General features: G+C 54.8%; 9 protein-coding genes across 9 annotated transcripts; 5 read left to right on the top strand and 4 right to left on the bottom strand.

The window, feature by feature from the left end:
* G647_07339 (uncharacterized protein) lies at positions 1 to 1,356 on the top strand (the record flags this gene model as incomplete). Its single annotated transcript, XM_008731655.1, has 3 exons — positions 1 to 197; positions 255 to 359; positions 414 to 1,356. The coding sequence occupies 3 exons, from the start codon at positions 1 to 3 to the stop codon at positions 1,354 to 1,356; spliced, it is 1,245 nt and encodes a 414-aa protein (XP_008729877.1).
* Positions 1,357 to 2,674: 1,318 nt separating this feature from the next.
* On the top strand, positions 2,675 to 4,662 carry G647_07340 (uncharacterized protein; the record flags this gene model as incomplete). Its single annotated transcript, XM_008731656.1, has 2 exons — positions 2,675 to 4,468; positions 4,570 to 4,662. The coding sequence occupies 2 exons, from the start codon at positions 2,675 to 2,677 to the stop codon at positions 4,660 to 4,662; spliced, it is 1,887 nt and encodes a 628-aa protein (XP_008729878.1).
* Positions 4,663 to 5,441: 779 nt separating this feature from the next.
* G647_07341 (uncharacterized protein) lies at positions 5,442 to 5,861 on the bottom strand (the record flags this gene model as incomplete). Its single annotated transcript, XM_008731657.1, has 1 exon — positions 5,442 to 5,861. The coding sequence occupies one exon, from the start codon at positions 5,859 to 5,861 to the stop codon at positions 5,442 to 5,444; it is 420 nt and encodes a 139-aa protein (XP_008729879.1).
* Positions 5,862 to 7,445: 1,584 nt separating this feature from the next.
* Positions 7,446 to 8,540, top strand: G647_07342 (uncharacterized protein; the record flags this gene model as incomplete). The annotated part of the gene is made up of 1 exon (XM_008731658.1): positions 7,446 to 8,540. The coding sequence occupies one exon, from the start codon at positions 7,446 to 7,448 to the stop codon at positions 8,538 to 8,540; it is 1,095 nt and encodes a 364-aa protein (XP_008729880.1).
* A 437-nt stretch (positions 8,541 to 8,977) lies between these two features.
* Positions 8,978 to 9,306, top strand: G647_07343 (uncharacterized protein; the record flags this gene model as incomplete). The annotated part of the gene is made up of 2 exons (XM_008731659.1): positions 8,978 to 9,065; positions 9,131 to 9,306. The coding sequence occupies 2 exons, from the start codon at positions 8,978 to 8,980 to the stop codon at positions 9,304 to 9,306; spliced, it is 264 nt and encodes an 87-aa protein (XP_008729881.1).
* Positions 9,307 to 13,558: 4,252 nt separating this feature from the next.
* On the top strand, positions 13,559 to 15,589 carry G647_07344 (uncharacterized protein; the record flags this gene model as incomplete). Its single annotated transcript, XM_008731660.1, has 4 exons — positions 13,559 to 13,849; positions 13,907 to 14,220; positions 14,276 to 14,711; positions 14,768 to 15,589. The coding sequence occupies 4 exons, from the start codon at positions 13,559 to 13,561 to the stop codon at positions 15,587 to 15,589; spliced, it is 1,863 nt and encodes a 620-aa protein (XP_008729882.1).
* A 917-nt stretch (positions 15,590 to 16,506) lies between these two features.
* On the bottom strand, positions 16,507 to 17,857 carry G647_07345 (uncharacterized protein; the record flags this gene model as incomplete). The annotated part of the gene is made up of 2 exons (XM_008731661.1): positions 16,507 to 16,921; positions 17,034 to 17,857. 2 exons carry the CDS (start codon positions 17,855 to 17,857, stop codon positions 16,507 to 16,509), a joined length of 1,239 nt encoding a protein of 412 aa, XP_008729883.1.
* Positions 17,858 to 19,038: 1,181 nt separating this feature from the next.
* Positions 19,039 to 20,635, bottom strand: G647_07346 (uncharacterized protein; the record flags this gene model as incomplete). The annotated part of the gene is made up of 3 exons (XM_008731662.1): positions 19,039 to 19,546; positions 19,595 to 20,543; positions 20,596 to 20,635. 3 exons carry the CDS (start codon positions 20,633 to 20,635, stop codon positions 19,039 to 19,041), a joined length of 1,497 nt encoding a protein of 498 aa, XP_008729884.1.
* Positions 20,636 to 21,181: 546 nt separating this feature from the next.
* G647_07347 (uncharacterized protein) lies at positions 21,182 to 22,702 on the bottom strand (the record flags this gene model as incomplete). The annotated part of the gene is made up of 2 exons (XM_008731663.1): positions 21,182 to 22,022; positions 22,083 to 22,702. 2 exons carry the CDS (start codon positions 22,700 to 22,702, stop codon positions 21,182 to 21,184), a joined length of 1,461 nt encoding a protein of 486 aa, XP_008729885.1.
* Positions 22,703 to 23,388: the final 686 nt, after the last annotated feature.

Raw genomic sequence — 23,388 nt, forward strand, 5'->3', positions numbered from 1 at the left:
ATGTCGTTCCCGGAGTACGGTCAATTCCCAAACGCCCAGCAAGAGGGTGCTCCAGGTGCAGGTCCTCCTCCCCAGGATGGCCCTGCTCCAGGACAGCCGACCGACCCCTCTGCTCCGCAGCAGATGTCCTTCCCGACTCCTGATGGGAACGCGGCGCCGCAGAATGGCCAAAGTGCCGATGGCAAGACCACTCTCTGGTAGGTCCGAATGCTGGTGCGGTGTCGTGATGCTCGAGTGCTGACATTGACCTGTAGGATGGGTGAGCTTGAGCCGTGGATTGACGAAAACTTTGTCCGCAATCTCTGGTTCCAAATGGGTGAACAAGTCAGCGTCAAGATGATCCGCGACAAATTCTCAGGGTAAGTCTCGGCAGAGCCACGCCCCTCCTTCGCACGTCTCTGAACTCATGGTAGCAGCAATGCCGGGTATTGCTTCGTCGATTTCTCCTCCTCTCAGGCTGCCGCCAAGGCTCTTCAACTGAGCGGTCAACCGATGCCAAACTCGAGCCGTCCGTTCAAGCTTAATTGGGCTTCTGGCGGCGGTCTTGCCGATCGACGCGACGATCGTGGGCCCGAGTACTCCATCTTCGTCGGCGACCTCGGCCCCGAAGTCAACGAGTACGTTCTGGTCTCGCTCTTCCAGAGCCGCTTCCCCTCGTGCAAGTCGGCCAAGATCATGACCGATCCTCTTTCCGGCATGTCTCGTGGCTATGGTTTCGTGCGCTTCTCCGACGAAGGCGACCAGCAGCGTGCTCTTAATGAGATGCAAGGTGTCTACTGCGGTAATCGTCCGATGCGCATCTCGACTGCGACCCCCAAGAACAAAGGAGGACCAATGGGAGGCATGAATATGGGTATGCCAGGTGGTGGTGCTCCAATGGGCTATCCACCAATGGCTCAACCACCTATGCCCTTCTACGGTGGTCAGCAGCAGCAGCCGCAGCCCATGAATCAATTCACCGACCCGAACAACACCACGGTCTTCGTCGGAGGTCTGTCTGGCTACGTGACCGAAGACGAGCTGCGCTCTTTTTTCCAAGGATTCGGAGAGATCACCTACGTCAAGATCCCGCCTGGCAAGGGCTGTGGTTTCGTCCAATTCGTCCAACGACACGCCGCCGAAATGGCTATCAACCAGATGCAAGGCTATCCGATTGGCAATTCTCGAGTCCGCCTCAGCTGGGGTCGCAGCCAGAACAATTCTGGCCCCGCCGGCACTCCATACCGCCCTGCGCCGCCTCCACCCATCTATCCTGGTGCGATGGGCGGCATGCCTCCTGCTCACCAGTACGGCAGCTATGCGCCGATGAAGGTCGGTTTCAGTCCAGTCCCTACCTCCCCGATGGGACCATACTGACGCGGAGGCAGTAAGCATGTCTAAGAACTTCGGCGCAGCAGGCGTTTCGTCCTTGGCCAATGCCTTTTCCTGATGGGTAGCGGAAAGCAACGTTTTCTTTTGTCAATTCATTGAAAGCAGCGCGCAAGTCGAACCTTTAGCGTCATCATCGTCGGTATGGGAGGGTGTTTGTCGAACCACAGAAGAAAAGTTTTCTTTTATTTCACCTCCGCAATGACCCCTTACCACCCGGTTGGCACAATCGGCTGTGTACAACACGATCGAACAATATGGCATTCGCTTTTTGGTTGAGAGTGAGGATACGATACCTACGACAACGTAAGATTTAGCATGTGCTTGGGAAAGCAGTCATGGCAAGGAAATGGGAGCATGGACGGATCGTGGCAAGCATGGTGGTGGTGACGCGCCGGGAGAAATCTCTTTCTTTTCTGACTCCCTGTCTCTCACACGGACTCAGTAGTCTCGTGGGGTTATGCCCGATGGATGCTGGTGGAACTAGGCAACGATTGATACAGTATGAGCTGAGCTGACACGGGAGCCAAAAGTGTTAGGTATTCGATAGTGATTGAACCAACACAAGACGATCATTGACAGTCAAACGTCGCCTCACGATTGACAGTTTGGTCCCCGTTGACTGCTTTCTTGCGTGTCCTCACCCACCATTCACTTGGTCCTCAACTCGAGTTGATCTTCTGCAAAGGCATTGAATTGAACAATTAGCTTCGCCATCTTGTACGCCCTCCACCTCAACTTGTGCAGTCTAGGTTTCTCCTTACTCACCGTCTAATGCACCTGGAGGCGTCTGTGTTATGTACTTATCTCCTAATGCTTACCCCCCGTGGGGAGGTAGATGGCCGACCGATCGCACAACCAGGTACTGTAGCACCGCTGCTGAGCCTCGGCTGACCCAAGCAATACTGTAGAACCACGAAACACCTCGGGAATTTGCCAGTTTCTCCAACTGTTCCTTTACGCGAGAGACCCGGGCGTAGCGCCGTCCACAACGGCTACTGCAACCGCACAGGGATGTAAACCACCTGCGATATTCGAGGCCGAAGTGCTTCGAAGAGTCTTACAGTATAGCAAGGTGACGGACTTGCGCACTGACGACGTCGAACAGACAGTGATTCCAGTCATCACATCAGAGAAGGAGTATCTACACAAATACAGACAACTCCGGTACTTTTCCCCGCACAGCGGCTACATACCACATCGTCTTGAGCAGAGGAGGAAGAGAAACCCAAACAAATATCCGATAGAGCAAGATCGCTGCTGCCCACGCTCACATTCACGCTTCACGAACACGATCAGCGCAGCCATGTCTTCCCGTTCCCGCGCAGTCCGCATCGCGGGAGCTTCAGGCTCGGCGTCTGACCGACGCCACGCCATGGCCGCGTTCGCAAAAGCATATCCCTCGGACCCCGTCGACGTGATCATCTCGGACTACATGTCCGAGGTGAACATGACGATCGGGGCGGCGCGCAAAGTCGACGCCTCGAACCTCACGCCGGACATGGCCAACGCATTTGTGGGAGCGGGCCCGGCGTTCGAGGCCTCCTTCCTGGAAGCGCTGGAGCCCGCGTTGGACGACCTGGCGCGGTACGGGATCAAGGTCGCGGCGAATGCGGGCAACGCGGACGTGCGCGGCCTGTACGGCGTCGTGTGCGACATGGTGGAGAAGAAGGGTCTGAGCGGGAAGGTCAAGGTCGCGTGGATCAGTGGCGACGAGGTGCTCCCGGCCATCAACGACGGGTTGAAGACGGGGACGTCCAAGTTCAAAAACATCTACACCGGTCAGGTGCTGGAGAGGTGGGAGTTCGAGCCCATCTACGCGCACGCCTACCTCGGCGGCATGGGCATCGCCGAGGCCTTCCGGCAGGGCGCGCAGATCGTGGTCTGTGGACGTGTCGCGGATGCGTCCCCGGTCATCGGCGCGGCCGTGTGGTTCCACGACTGGCGGCGCGAACAGCTGGACGAACTGGCCTACGCGTTCGTGGCGGGCCACATGATCGAGTGCAGCAACTATGTCGTTGGCGGGAACTTCTCCGGGTTCAAGACGCTGGAGGCGAACGGGCGATGGGTCGATATCGGATACCCGATCGCCGAGATCGCCGCCGACGGCGGCGTGGTCATCACCAAGCAGAAACAATCCGGCGGCATGGTCAGCGTTCACACGTGCTCGTCGCAGTTGCTGTATGAGATCCAGGGGCCGTGGTACTTCAACTCGGACGTCACCGCCGTGTTGGACGGCATCTGGTTCGAACAACTGGCGGCCGACCGGGTGGCGCTTCGTGGCGTCAAGGCCTTGCCTCCTCCGCCGACGACCAAGGTCGGACTCACCGCGCGCGGCGGCTTCCAGGCTGAGGCGTGGTATTTCATGACCGGGCTGGATATCCCGGAGAAGGCGCGCATGACGGAGGCGCAGCTCCGCAAAGGGTTGAGCCCTTACTCGGACAAATTCACGACCCTGGCGTTCAGCGTGCTGGGCTCGCCTGGCGAGGATGCCGACACGCAGAACGCGGCGACGTGCGTGTTTCGCGTCTTCGCCCAGGCCAAGCAGTCGAACGACATTGCGCCGCAGAAGTTCCTCCGTCCCGTGATCGACAACATCATGCAAGGCTATCCTGGGAGCACGTTCCACCTCGATTTCCGCCAGGGCATCCCCAAGCCGTACTTTGAATACTACGTCACGCTGCTCGACCAGGCCAAGGTATCCCACCGGGTGCACTTTGGCGGCAAAGAGACGCTGATCCCGCCGCCGACACTGACAAAGACGTTCCCGGAGCGACAGCCCAGCCAGCCGACGACGCAGCTGGAGATCGACCTCACCAGGTTCGGTCCCACGACGCGGGTCCCTCTCGGGAGGATCGTGCATGCCCGCTCCGGCGACAAGGGGAGCGACTGTAACTGCGGGTTCTGGGTCGTTCATCAGGACGAATACGTCTGGTTGCGGAATTTGTTGTCCATCGACACGGTGAAACGGCTGCTGGGCAAGGAGTACGACGAGACGAGGACGCCCAAGATCGAGATCGAAAGGTTTGAACTTTCCAATCTGAGGGCCGTGCATTTTCTGTTTCGGAATCTGCTGGACAGGGGGGCCACGAGCACAGCGGTGAGTAGACCTGGACCCTACCCCTGACGGTACTATTGCCGCGCCGCCCCAGTACCGAGTACGTACAGACACTGATGGATGCTAACATTTGTGGCTTGCAGGGCGTGGACTTCTTGGGCAAGAATTGCGCGGAATACCTGCGGAGCAGACACGTCGACGTACCGGTGAGGTTTTTGGAGAGAGGGAGGTTGTGAGTGACGTCGAACAGATCAAAAGTACAGATACTTGGGACAGAGACGGGGTACATCAGTTGACTGAGACCGTTAAGACTGCATTGCGGTAGCATAGAATAAAACGTTCTCATTCTCAGGACCAGGTTGATGTCCACGTGGTAGTGTGGTGGTACTCTCGTGGGCCGATACCTTTGCTTGTCATGATCGAATACTGCATACAATACGCGTTATCGATGGGTGATCCGGACTTCGATCTTGACGTTTTGAATGTATCAAACTTTGGCACGTGCGTGGTTGGAAAGCCGTGCATGATCAGTCGGTAATGCAGGGGATGGGTGTGCGTCGCTCGCTCTCGCCTCTGTTTGATGGCTTCATGGACGGGGTTCGATCCTTGGGGTTGCGAATGGCCTGGTCGAGCTACATCGGCGGTGCTTTTCGCCTTCTTTGATAGTGGTGGCATATACCGGCGTTGCTTTGCCATCTACTGACAGGCACTGCTGGACGTCTCTCTCTCTCGAGTTTGAGTAAGATTGGCACCCCGATCCCTACCGCCACTTCATGCTGGTATCCGTATGTATGTGTCCCTCTCGCTCGTGCCGGTCCGCGTCGTCTCAAGATTGAGGCTCTCGATGTTGCCATTTTATCGATCAGTCAGGCATACCATTGAAGCACATGGAGCCCCATCGATGCGCACCCGTCCGCAATCAATCTCCCCTTTGCATGGCTCTCGCATTTGCTCTCGCACGGCACCTGCATTGCTCCGCACAGACTCACACACACACTCGCACGCACATTCAAACTCAGCCCTTCCTCTTGCCTCCCTTTGATGCCTTCCCTTTAGTCCCCTGCGCCGGCGCTGCATTGCCGTCCCCCCGCCCCTGCGTCGAAACAACCCTGTATACCGTCCCTTGCTGGCCGCCCACCACGCCCACGCCCGCGCCCACTCCGCCAGGTGGCACAGCACCTCGCCCCACTCCGTCTCGCTGCTGTCTCGCGAGCTCCACCCGCGCTTTGATCTCCTCTTCTCTCTGGTCCGGCGTGCCCGTGGCTTTACGGAACAGAGACTCCAAGTGAGGTCGGAACAGGGTGTACGTGGAGATGATGACCACGACGCGCAGGAGGAGCTGGATGTTCTGCCGCGTGAAGTAGGCTTGGAGGGACGGCGGGAGGGCGTCGTGCAGCGAGTCGAGGTGCTCGGCCAGGTTGGGGAAGAAGGACATCGTGTGTGTGTGTGTGTGTGTGTGTGTGTGTGTGTGTGTGTGTGTGTGTGTGTGTGTGTGTGTGTGTGTGTGGTAAGTCTGTGGTGTGGTAAGTGTGGTGTGGTGTGGTATGCGTGTGCGTGTGCGTGTGCGTGTGTACAGTACTCGTAGAGGCGGTACTGCGTGCTGCGTACGTGGGGCGATTTCACGGTGGAGGGGCCTTTTCTTTCGTCGAAGAGGTGACGCGCTGCTTGCGGCGAATGTATGGTCGGGCAAACGGTACGTGTACAGAGTAAATATTCGTAGCGAGAATGTCGAGGACGGTTGGCAGGTCTTGACGGTTAGAAGATTGGTCGGAATTACTGCTCCGCTGTGGCCTCGCCTCATCGGTTCTATATAGTTGCAAAGACATTCAAATCGATGCAACCCTTGTAGCGATAAGCTCGCGGTACACATGAGACGGTATCCTCAATCACATTGCTGCTTTTCTTACGATCTTCTACGGTGTCTGGACGGTACCGTTTGCCTACAGCTACGCGACAAAGGTTCTCGCACGCCAAATCGCCAAATTTGTATGGGAATTAGGGTACTCCCATATATTTGATGTGCGAGAACTTTTGACCGGGGAGTGTATGTGTGAGGATGGTGTGTTTGGCCCCGCACGTATAAGTACATACATGTAGTTTAAAAGGTGAACAACAATTCGCTTGCCTCTCCTCTGTAACCACTTGTGTGCATGTCCAAGGTGCTCTGGTTCGCTCGCAAATACACGTCCTGTTCTCATCTTGGGAAGCATCTTTAACGTTGTGGGTGTATTCGTTCGATGCTGACGAAGCCGATCATCTAGATGAGGACGAAGTCCGGTCATTCCCGTCCTGGATCTGCTGAGGTCCACCCGCGACCACAACTCATTGACGATCCCAATCAACACCCACTGGGTTCTGGGGAGTCGAGGATTTTCAGTCAAACCATTGGGCCTGGTACAAGTGCTGATTGTAGTATGTGGCGACCAGGCCTTCTTTCTCTGCGATTGCTGCACCTCGGGTATTGCTCTCTTCTTGTGATGAGTTGTAGAACCTCTGGAGGTCTCTGCCTGCCGTCCTCGACCACGTCTGCTCCATTCCATTTGACGCGAAGGAGATTTCACCTTTGAGGCTGGGACTAAAGGCTGTGTGGCTTCCCCGTGTTGCTGTACCACTGCATTTACCTCCACATCCGGGTTTGGTCTGGCAGGAATTCCAGCATTCTCAGAGCCCGAATCTGGCCGTCTGACGGGGGAAAGAATACACCCACGTCCTCTTCCGGTTGCTGGGATCGGGTGAATTAGTACTCGTGACTGCTCCAGCGAGTGGAGATGAACTGCCTAACAAAAACTCGAGTAGAGAAAATTCGCATGCAATATCTAGGTCTGATAATTCGCTTGCTTGTCACCATCGACCTACCCATGGCCATGTATTAGGCTTAGTAAGCTGGTGACGATTGAGGACTTCTCGAGGCATGTTAGCACGATGACCTGATATACCAATGGTTGGACGTCTTAGGTCACTGACCACAAATCAAAGAGACATAGACACGGAGAGTTCGTTGAGTCTTCGATCGGAAGCCATGGCGGGTATCGTATCAACCACCAAACACAAGCGGGTCTTCCTCCTTACGCATCCGCGAACGGCTTCAAATCTGCTGGTCCGCATCCTGAACTTGGAGAACCAACCTGCTCTAGGTCGACCAGATGACGGAGCTGGACGGAATGCCCAGTTTGAGTATTTTTTCGTGTCAACTGTGCCACTTCGCATCAAGCTCGCCGACCAGCCTTCATTGTCCTGGTCGGAGGACGAACGTACAGAAGCAATGCAGCGTCTTCAAGCATCGGCAGATGGACTGTTGAGACACCTTGAAGAAGCGGAAGCGGGAGGGAGGAGTGTCTTTGTGAAAGAGCATCTTCTGTGGATGCTTTCTCCGCAAGCAGAAGACTTGGTAAAGCGCAGTGGCAACTTGGAGAGCCGGTTCTGGAAAGTAAAAGTCCCCGGAGGAACGCCCGTTCAGGGAGGCTCCAAAGCTGCATCCTACGTTTCAAATCACAGGCAAGCCGGCGTGCAGGACAAGGAGGCCACGGTCATCGAGAACCAGACTGTCTTTCCTGATAGCTTTCTCCGTACCTGGACACCAACTTTCCTGATCCGGCATCCGGCATTGGTATTTCCGTCCCTCTACAGGACCTCTGTAGACCTAGAAGGCCGCGACGAAGCCAGGAATAACGCTGGTGGAATGTTCCGAATAGAGATGACATGGCGATGGAGTCGTCAGCTATGGGAGTGGTACAACAAGGAGTGGCAGGAGGGAAACACAACATTGCGTCCCATCATTCTGGATGCGGACGACATCATTCTCGAGCCACAGATCATCACCACATACTGCAAGCTAGTGGGGCTCGACGCAGAGAAGTGCCGATTTGAATGGGAGCGCGCCGGCGCCGAGGAAGAAGCAAGTATGAATTTCATGGAGAGGAAGATGAAGTCAAGCCTGCTGTCGTCAGCTGGTATCATCCGAGATGGCAAGGTTGCAGCAGGCTTAGATATGAGGCAGGAAGTGCGGAAATGGAGCCAGGAGTTCGGAGAAGAAGAGGCACGGAAGATTGAGGCTTGGGTCACAGCGGCAATGCTAGACTACGAGTTTTTGTGGGAAAGACGGTTAAGAGTCTGAGGTGAGCACGTCGAGAAGATCCTCGATTCCCTGTCCAGCACCCCCTTCATCTGGGTGGCTATTCACTCCGCCATAGTGCGTCCCCGTAGTTAATGGTCCGTCGAAATTGATATCGTTCCCACGCGTCTACGCGTTGACGCGTCGCCTACCCCCTCCGCTGCTGTTTTTCTCCCATCCTTCAGCGTACCGCTTCAGCCTCGAGCGCTTGAGTGATCCTCGCTCAGGCGAAACGTCCCGCCGCATGTTATGGCTTCAGATACAGAGGCAGAACCAGAGGCGCTGCAGAAGGTGAGTCGCAATCTGATGGGGACCGTCTTCCACCTGGAGTCACTCATGCCTCATTGAGACATCTCGATGGTCGCAGGATGTTCTGACCTGCTGACCGGTTCCCATCCACCTAGAAATTACGGTCTGCCCTGTGGTTTCACGTTGGAAAGATGGTCGATGAAGAGAGCATTAACCTTGGAGTCAATGCAACCCCTCAATTCATTGGAAGTTTGATGGAATTTGTATGGGCTCAAATCGGTACGTCACATCGCGCCTGTCGTATCTATAAGCCTTCGGAAGTACTGACATCGGATGTTGCTCAGGGAATACCGCCGTCGATCTGGAGTCGTTTTCGAAACATGCGGGAAGGACCTCCATCAAACCCGCCGACGTCATGCTTCTTACCAGGCGAAACGAAGGCCTTGAGCAGATCCTGCGCGAAGAATTGGAGCGACTGGAGCGAGCAAAAGCCAAGAAAGACGAAAAACAACACAAATGAACCGGCAATGATAGGTCTATCTCAGACACGAAAGCATACATAACTTTCGCGACCAGGGAGAAGGGAGGTCCCAGAACTATTCCGCAGATTTCCCTGGCATTACACCATATCAGCCCTCGGCCCCTTGACCAGTATACCGATGTAAAAGGCACAGACCTCCTGATGGACGACCTTGGAGAGCCAAGCGAAACCTCGAGAGCGGACTCGGGCTCAGAGCTTGAAAACGTGGAGAAGCCAGCCCAGGCTTGAGAGTTATCGACTCCCTTCATCCTGTGCGCCTCCATCTGGGCAAACGGGCGAAGCTTTAGTACCTCATCACATGCTCCATTTTCAGTCACGCCGGATGCGTCTTGGTGCAGGCCAGCTGACTGGGATCGGCGCGAGTGTTCCGCTGGATGGAAGACCAACTATATCTTCAGCGCCTCCCAACGGGCTCGCCAGTTTCCCCGAATGTGACCCTCAGCTGATATTGATAATGGAACGCAGGTATGAACATGAATATTCAGTCACCATACAAGGCCACTTATATCAAGCTTGTTTGTCATGTTCGCTTGCTGGCCTTAAGGCATGTGATTTGCTGGGAAACCCACCCATGACGGAAACTCGTCGAGCTGTCAGAATTGAGAATTCTCGAGCCGCCGAAGGTTGGGACATGTCCGAGTGAATGAAAGAAAACATCAGCTTGGTCGAGGCGGCGAACTCGGCTTTGGTGGTCGTAACAATTACCACCTACATGGCCAAATTGGTCCACTGCCGATGCATCTCAACGCCTCCGTCACAGGCCATCTGTGAGACCTCCGCAGCATCCTTGTCAGCAAGAACACGAACAGGATACCAAGAGCGATGTGTGTGGAGGAGTCTATGACCGTGCAAAGTACTGTCGAAGCTTCGCACTTCCTGGAGAAGCGCTGCTTCGGATGCCAGTCCTTCGAGATCAGAGAGAAAGAGAATCCATGGTGGAGAATTGTGCTGTCGATGGGAGCGCCTGGACAACAGTCCCATTACCCAGACACCGTCCGAGCAAGAGGCATTTTCGACGCTTCTGACAGTGATATGTCGACCTCAGATTACGTATCCGAGACTGTTCAGCAAGCGATAGTAAGTGTATTGCATAAACGGCCAAGCAATCCTTTCCCAGCCGAGATGAAGCAGACGTGGTTGGAGCCTTAGCTAGCGCAATCCGGAGTCTTGGGTACCCAGGTTTGCGGGGTGCAGATGTTTCACCTGGTCATCCTGTCTGGGTTCGGTCATCTTGCGGTGCCTCGATTCAGATGAGGCACTCTGTCCTCCGTACTCCGTATGTCATGGCAATAATTGACAGATGCCTGATTCCGACAGTTCCAAGCCCGGTTGGACAATCGTTGATCTCGGTGGCCCCGTCTGGCAATGGGATTGTGTCCCTAGGAAAGTCCTTATTCTAGTATGGACTACATCGTATGCCGACCGTCTAACCTGACCCGGCCAGCCTCTTTGTCGCGGATTCGATATCGAATTTCACGTGAAAGTGGCCCTTGTAACTCGTACGGCGACAGGTCGATTTTCGCCGAACTCGATTGTATACAGTACGGACCATCGAGCGAACCACTGCGCTGGATCCCACGCAGCCATGGCCATTCTGACCATTACTGTGTACACGCGACGATCACATCCGTGTCAGCCCAAGATGGCTGGGTCCTCCGGGGGCCCAAGAAGCCTAAACGGTGACCGAAGCCAATCTTCCTCGCTGAGCCGTTTGCGAGTGAAGTACGGAGACAGCAGACAAAAATGACGTGTAACTCGCCCCTGGGCCCATGAATGATACAGTAATCCTTGTGACGCATGGCCGAATCTCGCTTATCCACTCCTTCGACCTTGGCCAATTCTTGAGCCTCGTCACCGAGCGGGAAAGCCGTGACTCAAATCCCAAAGCGTCCGGTGTTCAGCTCTACTGTCAGTATAAGCCAGCCGCGGGCCTGTGCTCTCTACGATACGGAGTACGAGTACGCAGTGCACCGTGGGTAGACATGTAAACATCTCCTAGTATCTGTCTGACTTTGTCCCGTTGATCTTTTATCTGATTCTGCCATCATATACGGAGTGCAGAGCTGGGCTATTTTGAGCTCTACGGAGTACTCGTACTTACAAACATGCGTTCACAGAATGCCACGGTGCACACCATTCTGCACGCTATCCGACACACTAGGCCGCAGATCTCAGGGGGGCTAATCATTGCCGCCGCATCGGGGAGAGATCTACTATTGAACAAAATGGGAGGGTTCATGTTCCCCAGCTTCGACGTTTTGGCCACAAACATAGTAACTCATCTCATGGCCAGCCTCGAGCCGCGATCTACTGTGTATGCGAGATTTGTTTTTGTTCTCGATTCGGCCGGGTCTCCAAATCACGCGAAGCAACGACTATTGTCTGCGGGAGCATCTTGGACCTTTCAGCGAGTACGGAACACTTTTTACATTGGATGCGGTCGACTGTGGGCTCGGCATCTTGTTTGCTGGACCACAGAGTTTCCGGCTGGCGAGGAGTGGTCACTGGAAGGAGACGAGCAGCCTGATGGCAAGTTCGAGTAATTACCTGGTAGGCATTGACTCCACGAGAAGTGGTCATTCTGGCGCGGTGGGGGCTATCTACTGTACCCTGGTACTTGTGGTGGCAGGCCGTCGGACGGCACCCGACGGGAGGCTTGGTGTGGGACGGTCTTAGACGGGCTTACTTCCCCCGAACCCGCAATGTGGCTGCGCATGGCTGCGCGTGGCTGCGCGTGGCTGGTGGGGATAACCACTCCGTGTTGACTAGTATACCCGGTACTCAGTAGCTACCGAACCTCGTGAGCTTGGTTGGGTGATCTGCAAGTGGTGTGAGAAGAGGCTGCTGGACGTTGTACTCTCATGACTCTGTACCGGAAGCGGTAATAAATGGGTTCAAGATAGTCGGTACTCGTACGGAGTACTCAGTATACTGAACAAACTTGCCGAGGAATGCAGTACCAAGCCACGACCGTTTACAATAGTACGAGGTTTCGCGTGTACGCTTCCCACGTTTACGGCGAATGCTGGTTGGTCGCTGTCCCGAACGCGGACGCACTTGCAGGCATTACTATCGATAGTAGACACATAGTTATGGTCCGTGCATTGTCGGGTAACCACAACACAGCAGCTGGGTCACCGTCCAGGGACTCAATCAAATGCACCGCGTATGTGACTTGCGAAAACGTGGCAGGGCGCTGAAGTTGTGACTATGAGATGAGCTCAAACTCAAAGTCTGGGGATAGTTGAGCTCTCATTACTCGACCACGTTCCGATGGATAAGGGATGCAACCGGAGATCGACCTCGAGCAGTTGGCGGAGTTCAGGGAGGGTTGATGTCCCGACCATGGGAATCATCTCCGGGGTAGTGCGATATTGGTACGAGTACGATTTAACCGGGTCCAAACTTGAAAGTGTCCGACGGACGACGAGCTATGCTGCGCCACCGATCCATATTGACAGAATAGGAGCAGCTCGAAAGCCGAACTTTCGCGAGGCGGTTCGGGCTCGGAATCGGGTCCTGAGGGCAGAGCGTCCTGTGGTAAGCTCTGTGAGGGCCTTGTTCTGGCTGTTGCTGAGGGCTTACTCATCTTTGGCTCCATTTCCATTCTTATTGCGAGAAAGCTGATGTACCATCGCCACAAGGCCCAGATAGCACACGTGGCTAAGTCTCTTACTGCAGACTAACCAGGGACGCCGTTGCGGCTCTAAGGCTTATTAGACTCAACGCTAAGAGATGATGGCTCAATTTAGCCCCATGGTAGGAAACAACGAGCCGTGCGTCATCTCGCGTAACGTGGCCCTAACAGGTTTAGTGCAGCCACAAAGTGCAGATCCCCACCAGCACATTTCCGCATGGCAAACATTCATCTTCACCGTTCACGGAAGCGAGGTGAAGCAAGGACTGGGCCCTCTGTTCCCAGTGCTCAGGGGATGCACGCGGGCCAGAGCTTGCTGGGCGGCCCACGGCCCGCGATCCAACATGTCACTTCGGAGCCTCATCACCCCCCTCCGACGAAGTGAATGTTAGCTCATCCCGATCATCTGCGGGCAGTGTACTCCTCCTCTCTTCTGTGTTTGGGAGTCCCTTCGTAGGGCTTACCGCAGTACGGAGTATGGCTGTGGCGATAATTAGGGTTTGCTACCGATTACCATGACTGCGCATGTGGCCGTGAGCGTCAAACACCAGCACCACGAGCATATTATATGCTGAAGTCGACCCGTTTTCCACCATGGCCACCATTGACCTCAACCAGCAAACGCCGCGAGACAGTCTCTCGTCGGACCTACAGCAACCCAGACCACAAGAGCCTCTCCCCAAGACCCACGAAGCACCGCTCAACATGCGCAGCACAGAAAAGGAACACGGCGATAGCCACAGTAACCGACAGACAGGTGTACTCACAGGCACGGATATACCCAAATGGAAACCAAACTTCACAGAGACCATGATCATGGTGACTCTGGCCATTCTCTCCCTGATGGTCTCGCTGGATGCTACTGTGATTGTGACCTCTTTGTCGGTACGTCCCTATCCTGCTTTCTCTCAGGAATACGGCATCAGCTGACCGGCGGTTCAGACAATCGTTCAAGCTTTGGACGCCACCGCGACTCAAGGATTCTGGATTGGAACATCTTACCTCCTCGTAGTCGCCGTGACCATGCCGTTCACCGCCTCAATCAGTGACATTGTGGGCCGACCCCAAACTTTGTTCATCACTGTTGTAAGCTTTACAGTGGGAACGATACTGTGTGCTGTCGCCCGCAGTATTGGCCTGATGCTCGTTGGCCGCTGTCTACAAGGTATCGGTGGTGGCGGCGTCATCATCATTTCTCTGGTCATCTTCTCCGACATCGTCCCGCTTCGCTTCCGACCACAATATGTTGGTGTTCTGTAAGAATCCCTACTACCATGTGTATTTGGGGACATCAGCTAATAGGTACTGAAGGCAAGGAGCTTGGGCGCTGGGGAGCGTCGTTGGACCTATCATTGGCGGTGCTCTTGCCCATCCTCATCAATGGCGCTGGGTGTTCTACATCATGCTGCCCTTCTGTGGCATCGGGCTTGTCTGTATCCCTCTGTTCATCAGGATCCGGCGTCCCGAGGCCACCGTGAAGCAAATGCTCAGCCGTGTTGACTGGATTGGGGGTTTCCTCTTCATCGCTTCAGCCACGGGCTTCCTCGTCGCTATCTCTTGGGGTGGCACGAGCTACCCATGGAACCATTGGAGGACGCTTGTGCCCTTGATCCTCGGGATCCTGGGACTTATCGCCACGATGATCTACGAGCGATTTGGCGCCAAGGAGGCATTCCTCAGACACTCTCTCTTCCACGTCAAGTCAGCTCACGGCATCTACATCGGCGCGTTCGTTCAGGGGCTTGTGGTAAGTCATGTCCTCCTTCGTCGTTACGCCTTGACACTAAGGGCTTACCTCTCCAGCTTTATGCACAACTGTACTACATTCCCTTCTTCTACGAGTCCGTTAAACTGTACTCTCCAATCCGCACCGGTGTCTCCCTCCTCCCCATCCTCCTTACCCTGATTCCAGCCTCCGTTATTGTCGGCGCTGCTATCACTCGAACTGGAACATACCTCTGGGCCATCGCCATCGGCTGGGCCTTGACAACGCTAGGCACGGGCCTCACAATCTCCTGGGACCGCAGCACACACACGGCAGTCTGGGCTATCGAGTTGATCATCCTCGGCGTCGGACACGGACTCAACCTCAATGCCCTCAATACGGCGTCCCAAGCAGTCTCCAAGCCCGGCGACGAAGGTCGCGCAGTAGGCATGTACGCCTTCCTCCGCAGCTTCGGCATGGCCATCGGCGTAGGCGTCAGCGGGTCGGTGTTCCAAAACGTCATGAAGTCGAAGCTCAAGGACACGGGCCTGCCGACCGACATCGCGACCAACGCCGAAGCATACCTCCTCGTGCTGAAACAAATGGGCGACACGCCAGAACGACAGGCCGTCATTGACGCCTACGTGTCCGGTTTCCACGGCGTGTTTGCATTCCTCACCGCGCTCGCCGGCGTGGCTTTGATTCTCGGCCTCTTTATCCGCCACCACGAGATCAACAAGGAACTCATCAGCGAGCACAAGATCGTCGACGCCGCCCGCATCGGCTGGCGCCATGGCCACAGTAGGGCCACCAGTCGGGAGGAGTTGATCACTCCACCCAGGACCGCGATGAGCAGTGCGCCAAGCTTCGCCATGGACGTTGCGATGCAATCGAGGGAGATGGTCGCTGAGCATGTGTGAGTAGTTTTTTTTTCCCCGACAGGAGGCGATATCGGACGCCAGGGATGTTGGGCGGGCGGGCAAGCATGAATAGATGCAGAGCCCCCATTTCATTTTCATGATTCAACGACGACTCAATAACACAGCCATTGCGGCCGCTGATGCGCGCTGGAAAACTCAGACGGCGCGCGCGCGCGCCACAGGAGAGCTCGTCCGAGCAATAATTAGCCTCGCGGGCAATAAAACGGACACACAGGACGGACTAGGGGAGCGGGTACGGATACGGGTACGGGTCTCCCAATTCATACCACAGATAGGCCATCGACGAAGAGACCGAGTCACATAATGAGAGTCTCAAGTTCTTCTTCGTCCATCATCCGTAGAGAGCGGGGAAACAAAGAGAGAGAGGGTGGAAAATCTACCTTCGAGCTTCGGAGCAAGGAGTACTCAATTCAGCAGTGATGACTGTCCCTTTGGGGGCCACGTACTTTGACGACTTCCCTTTCCGATAGGTACGGGAGGCAGTGCGGGCTTACTGTGGTACTGTACACTCAACTCTCCTCCCCGTGCAAAGGTTACATCCGTCGCTACCTACCGTAATCCGTAATACAGAATCCTCCGACCCATCCACCATGAAGGAATTATCGCCCCTTGTACGTACTCCGTAAGCTGTACGGGGTTCCCCGTTCGAGAGAGTGGGTCTTTGTCCGACTCATCTGTACGCCGTACATTGACATTACATAGTGATATATCCTACAGTGCTGCGATAGTCATGGTCAAGTCCAGTTTGGACCCGAAAACCCAAACCAATCCCAACAGGGTACGTCAGTAATGCGACATGAAGGAATGGAAATCTGACAAGAACATTCGGGTCAATTCCTCCCTCCCTTCCAGGTCCATCGACACAACCTCTACCACCACCACCACCACTGGTACCACTACCACGCCAGCACCGCTTGATTCGTCTGACACGCCAGACCCGAGCATAGCTCCTCGTCCTCCCTGCTCGTCGCCGCAGAGTCCGGCAAGTTCTGCCGGGCGGGCCATATCTCCTTCTTGGCCGTTCTTTCGCGCTCGTGGTGCGCCCGCACGACCTCCCGGGCCAGCTTCTGGAAGTACAGCGGGCCCTTCTCCAGCCGGGGGTGCAGCTCGCCGTTGACGAATATGCGGGCGTTGAGGTTCTTCTGCGCGAGCTCACAGAGGATTTTGTCCTCGCCCACGATCCGTCGGTACATCTGGTTGATGAGCTGGAAATCTTCCTCGGACGACTTCTTGTTGCGGAAGATCTGGTACTGCATGAACGAGCTGGTCGGACCGGTGGGCAGGAATCTCTGGAGCATGATGAAATGGGGGCTGTCGCGCCGCCCCGTCAGCTTAAAATTCTCCAGTCTTATATGCTTACATTATGCCCTGCGCTGACACGACGATGACGACGACGACTGCTTGTGCGAAGGTGTAAACTTACAGGACAGACAGTGAGACGTTGGGAAAGTAGTACGTGCTGCTGATGCCGAGACCGTTCTTCGCCTGCTCCTCCGTCAGGCTGGATTTGTGGGTGATCCATCCGCGGGCGGTGTCGACCTCGTGCGTCTGTATGTCCGCTAGCGTGGGCACGTCCGGGTGCGTCGTGGGACAATGGTAGCATTCGTTGAAGTTGTCGGCCAGGATCTTCCAGTTGAACGCGCCTTCCATGTGGTAGGTGTGGTCAAAGACGTAGTCGTCAAAGTTGTACTGCTTGAACCGTTCCTGCATGTCGATGCCCACAAAGTCGTCCTCCCACACCACCTCGGGTCTCTCCCGGCCGTCCAGATTGACCCAGATGAAACCATTGGTGTCGACGTGCACGTGGATTGGAAACAGACCGTTGCGGCTTTTGTCGAAATCTTCCAACTCGTCGTACTTTGGCGCCTTTGCCAGCTTCCCGTCCAGCCCGTACGACCAGCCATGGTACTTGCAGGCAAAGATCTTGGATGTCCCCTGCTGTCCTTCGACGACGGGGAAGGCTCGGTGCCGACACACGTTGTGGAATGCATGGACATTCCCCTTTCGATCGCGGGACAGTATGAATTCAAAGCCGGCGACGTCGAATTTGAGCCAGTCGCCAGGTTGAGCAAGTCGGACTTGGTGCGTGATGAGCATCCACTTCCGCGAAAAGATCGCCCGTCGTTCCAGCTCGTACATCTCTTGCGAGGTGTACCAGCTCGACGGCAGTGCTCGGACAGGGCTCCCGCTGTCCTCCGCAGCAGGACGAGCCCCGAACCCGAGGTAATTCATGATTGTGGATGCCATGATGGGTAGTAAGTAATCAGATTGTCTAGGTTTGGGGGTCAAGCTACGTCAGTCGGCAATAGCTGGATTGCTTGTCGAGCTCATCCATGCTGCAGCCTGCCCGAGATATATATCAGCTGTGTATGCATACCACACCACGAGTACCCCGCTAGATGCAGCTCATTGAGAAGAGGCCTCTTCGCCACTTCGGAGGATAAGATAGGGCTTCTGGGAAGCGATGCGCTCTCAGAATCATTACTGGATTTGGGAATCTCTTCCCTCGAACAAAGTCGACTGCGATCGGGATCCCGAAACGACATATGCCGGCAGATCATCCGACCATACGTGAGCTTTGAGTAATTAGCGATTGTTCGCATCAAGAAATAGGAGGAGAGAGGGAGGGCAAGTTAGAGCGATCGAGACTCTCTCCGCTCGAGTTGGCAATCGCCCCGCAAGGAAACAACGTTCCGGCTAGCCGAATCCGGCAAGGGAAATGAGAGCTAGCGCCGGTTCAATCGACCATGCTGGCCATGCGAGGTATATTCCACCTATGACGGTTGCAGATCGGATGTGATCCGGCCAGCATCAGCGTGCATATTGACAATGGTGAAGCTGGAGTACGAGGGACAACCAACAGGAGAACAGCCGCAGAGGAGCGCGATACGGCTTCAAGCAGTGGCGGACCGGATGTTGACTGTGCTTCGCAAATGTGACTGGTGGAATCGCAACCACCATCAGAGATCGTGGTAGTATTGTGGGTTCTCGCGAGAGAGTCCGACCCATTGATTGTTGTGGTTGCTGCCTAACCTTGTGAAGGCTCGAAGTCAAAGCCTGACTCTGGAAAACTTGAAGGACACTTCAGCAAGAGAAAACACAGTTTCGTCGTTGATTCGTCCTTTAGTACTGATCTCTTTACTCAGCCGCCGAGAGTGAGATCAACCTCGTAGCCATTCAGAACCCGTGTGATGGTGACATCATCCGTAGTCGCGTTGACAGACTGGCTCGCCGTCATGCAGTTCGGGTTCACAGCAGCAAGAAGTACTGGGCCTCAACCATGAGAAAAGCAAGGGGGTGTTGTTGGATGCCACACGAGTGACCCATCGTCGCAGGCGCTCCGAGCCGGCTGTGGACAGCCAGTCTGAAACGAAGAGCTGATGGAGGAAATGCCGCAAGTCGGAGCTATAGCCATTCAGTCATCTGTTTCATACAATGAATACCTGCATCTGGGGAAGGCGCTCCGTCCAGTCCTGTATGGTACTCCGCTCGGACCAACTTCGTTTCAGGTGTTCCAAGGCGGTGAGAATATTAGCGAAGCCGTTACGCTGGTGATGCCTCAAGAGCACGTTTGTGAAATATTGCTGGTGTTCAGGTAGAACACTCTCCGATGCGACGATGAAGATTGCGAACACAAGGATATGCTCTCCTGGTGAGCTCGGAGGAAGCAGTTCGAGAGTCCGGATGAACTTAGCCACTGGTTCAGACGAAGGCAGCCCATTCACACCCATTGACGCTCGAGTGACATAGATATCACATGCTTGCTGATTCAGGTCGTAGATGAGAGACATTTGCTGATTATACTCTGGATGGAGGGCATAGTATGATTTGAAACAGTCCCAACCATCAGCGGCTTCTTGGCCACCTGAAGCCGTGAGGCTGAGACGAGTTACTCCTCGCTCCTGGCTGAGAAAGGGTGCAGCATAGCCGCGGAATCTTTGCTGGTGTCAGTGGTGGTGCTTAAAGGGCCTTGCAATAACGTACTTCCGTATTTGCCTCACCAGGAAGACCCCCAATTCACCTACCTCAACTGCTGCTTCGCCTCCACTTGCGGTAAGGGCGGCCTCGAGCAAGTTGAAAACGGTAGGGAAGTCGGAAGACCCATTCACTATCACGGTTGCAAGGAGCACGAGAAGAGCCAGCAAGACTGTCTGCTTGCCGCTTGTATCATAGACCTCTAGATTTTGTCTTTGACGCAGACGACGGATCGCATTGCCGTAGATGATGTTGGGATCGAAGACTTTCTCCTTGACATTGGCGCAGAAATGGAATACCGATGCCGATAATACTGCTTCTCTGACCAGTTCATCGAGATGGGCGATCGGGAGGATCAAGTAGCGCCACCCATTTTGGTGATCATCAATCACCACCAGCTCTGCAGCAATGTGGTCTGAGACTGGAAAAATAAGCTTGGTCAGACGGTTCGAGACAATGGTGAGCTTACAATAAAAGAGGCAGTATCGCTGCCATGCTGCAATTAGGTCAGATGGAGGTGTTGGGATGAGGCTGGGCTCATGGTTCGACCTCAGGGGAGTAGATGAAGAGGCTGACCAGGACACTTGCGCCCAGCCGGACTGTATCAGGCTGGTGCATTGGAAATCGAGGTCGTTTCGGCCATTAGACGTATTGCTAGATGTCGGCATCCTCTCATGATCGGTGGGAAAAGCGTCGATGTCTGTCTTGGTCTCAGCGCAGGTGTAGAACTGTGCAGTATCTTTCGTTCTGGATTGATGGTCCTCGTCAGGAAGTGGTGAGGCCAGATGACTTTGCAATGTCTCTCGTGCCTCGCGTCTTCGTTCACTCGAGGTGATGTCGTCGACAAAGCGGTACCTTGGACCGAGACCACTGCAGTTTATACCTTTGGCGACGCATTTCGCACAGTTGGGCTGGGTGCGATCACAGTCAATGCGGCGTTGCGAGCACTCAAAGCATCCTGAAAGGCAAGTCAGTAACGTGTCCAAAGATCCGTTCCACCGCGCACTCACCTTTCACTTTGGGAACATAGTTGCGCTTGGCACGGGCCATCTGGTGGCCACAAGGCATGATACCTGTACATCACCGAATGGAGGCTCGAGGCTCTGTTTTGTTGTGACAGCAATGGGAAAGGGAAGTCAGAGATGCAGTCGCCACAAAGGTTTGTTCCTGGTGAATCGCCAACTCGTTAGTACCCTTTAGGCCTAGTTTGCAGTATAGGGAAGCCTAGCTAAAAAGGGACCTTGGCGAATGGGAGCACCGCATTGGCGTGCCGCGGCTAGCCAGAGGCGGGGTAAATGAGCGCCGCCCTATCGCAAAGTCACTGTTTGACTCCAATCTCAACATTTCAATCTTCTCTCTGAGCAAGCTCCAGTGGCTTCATATGTTTTCCTCATGCATCCGAGAATCAGATGAGTGCTACTTCTGACACTGCTCAACATGAAGTGCTGTGGACATGACGTGTCGAATCTCCGTTTTCAGTGGCTGCCAGTCAGTCTTCTACCTGGCGTTTCTGAGGTCTCACTTTCCACTGTTTGTTCACTTAATTATGGCAGTAGAGGTTTCCAAAACTAATGCTATACGACTGCACGTCTCCCTCTAGGACCAGATGCCTACCCTGCGCGAGAGCTCTCTTCTAAATTCTGCCGCGCCGACCTTCATTCGTTCAGCCGCGCCTCGATTCTCAATGAGCCTGCGAACCAAGTATTGCATGCATTCCTGAATGCTGCCCCAAGTCAGACACTTGTACACCCTGGGAATATAGGTATTGGCCGTAGGCAACAATTTGTCCTCCTTGACCTCGTCCGCGGCTTGAAGGAGCTCGCAACCAATGTCATCGGCCATGCCCTGAAGCTGTCCAAACTCCAGTCGCACTTTCAACCTCGATTGTCTTGCAAGTTCGGAGGCCAGCCGAGCTGCTTTCCGAATAGTCTCGGTATTGTGGCCTGCGAGCAAAAGATCGATCTCTTCTGTGTGGTGGTGTTTCTGGTGGTGGTCGCCTTGCGCCTGAAAATTCCCGCGGAGGAGATCCTCCACAATACCGTTGTACGACGCATCGGTATCCTCTTTGGTATCGTGGATCCTAGCACGCATGTCATTGGCGATATAAGCTCCCCTGACAAGTTTGATCGCCGGCCGCCAACCCTCTCTTTGAGAAAGCTCCAACTGGTGATGCACTTTGTCTCGCGCTGATTTCAGATACGCCTGGATGGTGTTGTATACCAGAGCCGGCCGGCCAGGTCGATTATATCGACGCATCAAGTCGAATGCCCATTCATCAATGGTCGCCTGCAACATCTGCTGCTCGGCATCGATCCATACACGGCAACCTTTGGAGGCAGCATACTCGCAAATCCTGTCCATGGCCTCGACGAACCTGGCTGGAGCTTCACCACCGTCCATGAGCACCTTTGTGATGTTCGTTCCCGCTCCAGTGAATCTGCGCTGTGTTAGTGTTTGCTGCCACTTCCACAATGGCACAATTGGGCAAACGGCTTACTTGATACCGAGCCAATCTCCTGGTCCAACCATGTCCAATGTCTTGATGTTGCCATCCGCCCACTGGTCAATTTCCATGTCCATGGGATTCGGCTTGACAGTGGCATGGCCTACAGATTCGTCCGCCTGGCCACGGACTTGCACTTCTTTCCCGTAACAAAGCACAATACCCGAGAAGCCCAATTTCCTGACCTCCGCTGACGTTCGCGCGATCTCAGCCTGATTCCTGCCAGCACAAAATTGCTTGTAAACGAGGGGATAGATCGCCGTCCGCAGCAGGGGATTCCGGTCCGGGTTCAGCCACGCGGACTGCGAATTGGCGACCTTCTCAAACACGGCCAAACCCGGTTTGAAGAGCCACGGGGTCGTGAAGAAAGCGCTCAAGACCAATGTCCGAAGAATGCTTGCTGTGGACAGTCGCGCCAGTGGAGGTGCCGAAAAGGGAGCAGACTCTGGCGTTGCGGGAACGAGAACCGACTCCTCTTTGCCCCTTCTGCTGTCAACGAATGTATGAGTCGTGGTTGATGATTGAAGCCTGCGTTGCTTGGAATCCCTAGTGTTAAATATCCGTCGAATGCTCGCACGGGTCTTGAAAGCAGCGTTTACAACGGGCGAAGCCATGTTATTCTTACCCGACCATATCTTACATCTTCAGAGGACAAAGAAGTGGGCGCCACGTTATTATGGCACAGGAATTGGCACAGACCGCACCGCACTTCTCGGCTTGAGAACCGGGGTAGTAGTGACACAGGGTACGATGTCCCGTACTGTGTCAAGATAGGCAGCCCCATGAGCCTGGATCCCACGCGGGGTCATGTCTTCGATTCTCAGGATCCGCCCATGGATTTGAGCCACGAGCCACGAGCAGAGAATCGTATGCACCATATCAAACGGCGCAGATGTCACGGTGCTTACGTTACGGCAGAAGGTCCCCAGTTCTGATGCCAGACTCACAGCGTGAGGAGATGTCCGCCGAAGCTGGAGGATGAGCGTTGCCGAGTCATGGGGAGTAAAGACAACGAACAGCTACTGCAAGTGATATGCGGAGAGGCGATGATGATACCGGCTCAGAACTCGGCGCCACGATCCATCCAACATCTACCAGCTTAGTTTCCGGGATCGTATCCGTAGCGTATCCTTCAGGGAGCTGTTTCTATTGGCGAGACGCACAACCCGAACCCGGCGGATTGGGTGACAGATTCGTGCGCTTGAACATCCGCTGGATTTCATCTCACCCGCAACATTCGACAGCTCATCCCGCAGATCCAGGGAATTCAGAACCACTTGTGGAATGGAGCGGCCCAGGA

The sequence above is a fragment of the Cladophialophora carrionii genome (assembly GCF_000365165.1).
Source record: "Cladophialophora carrionii CBS 160.54 unplaced genomic scaffold supercont1.6, whole genome shotgun sequence".
In the NCBI taxonomy this organism is placed as follows: Eukaryota; Fungi; Ascomycota; class Eurotiomycetes; order Chaetothyriales; family Herpotrichiellaceae; genus Cladophialophora; species Cladophialophora carrionii.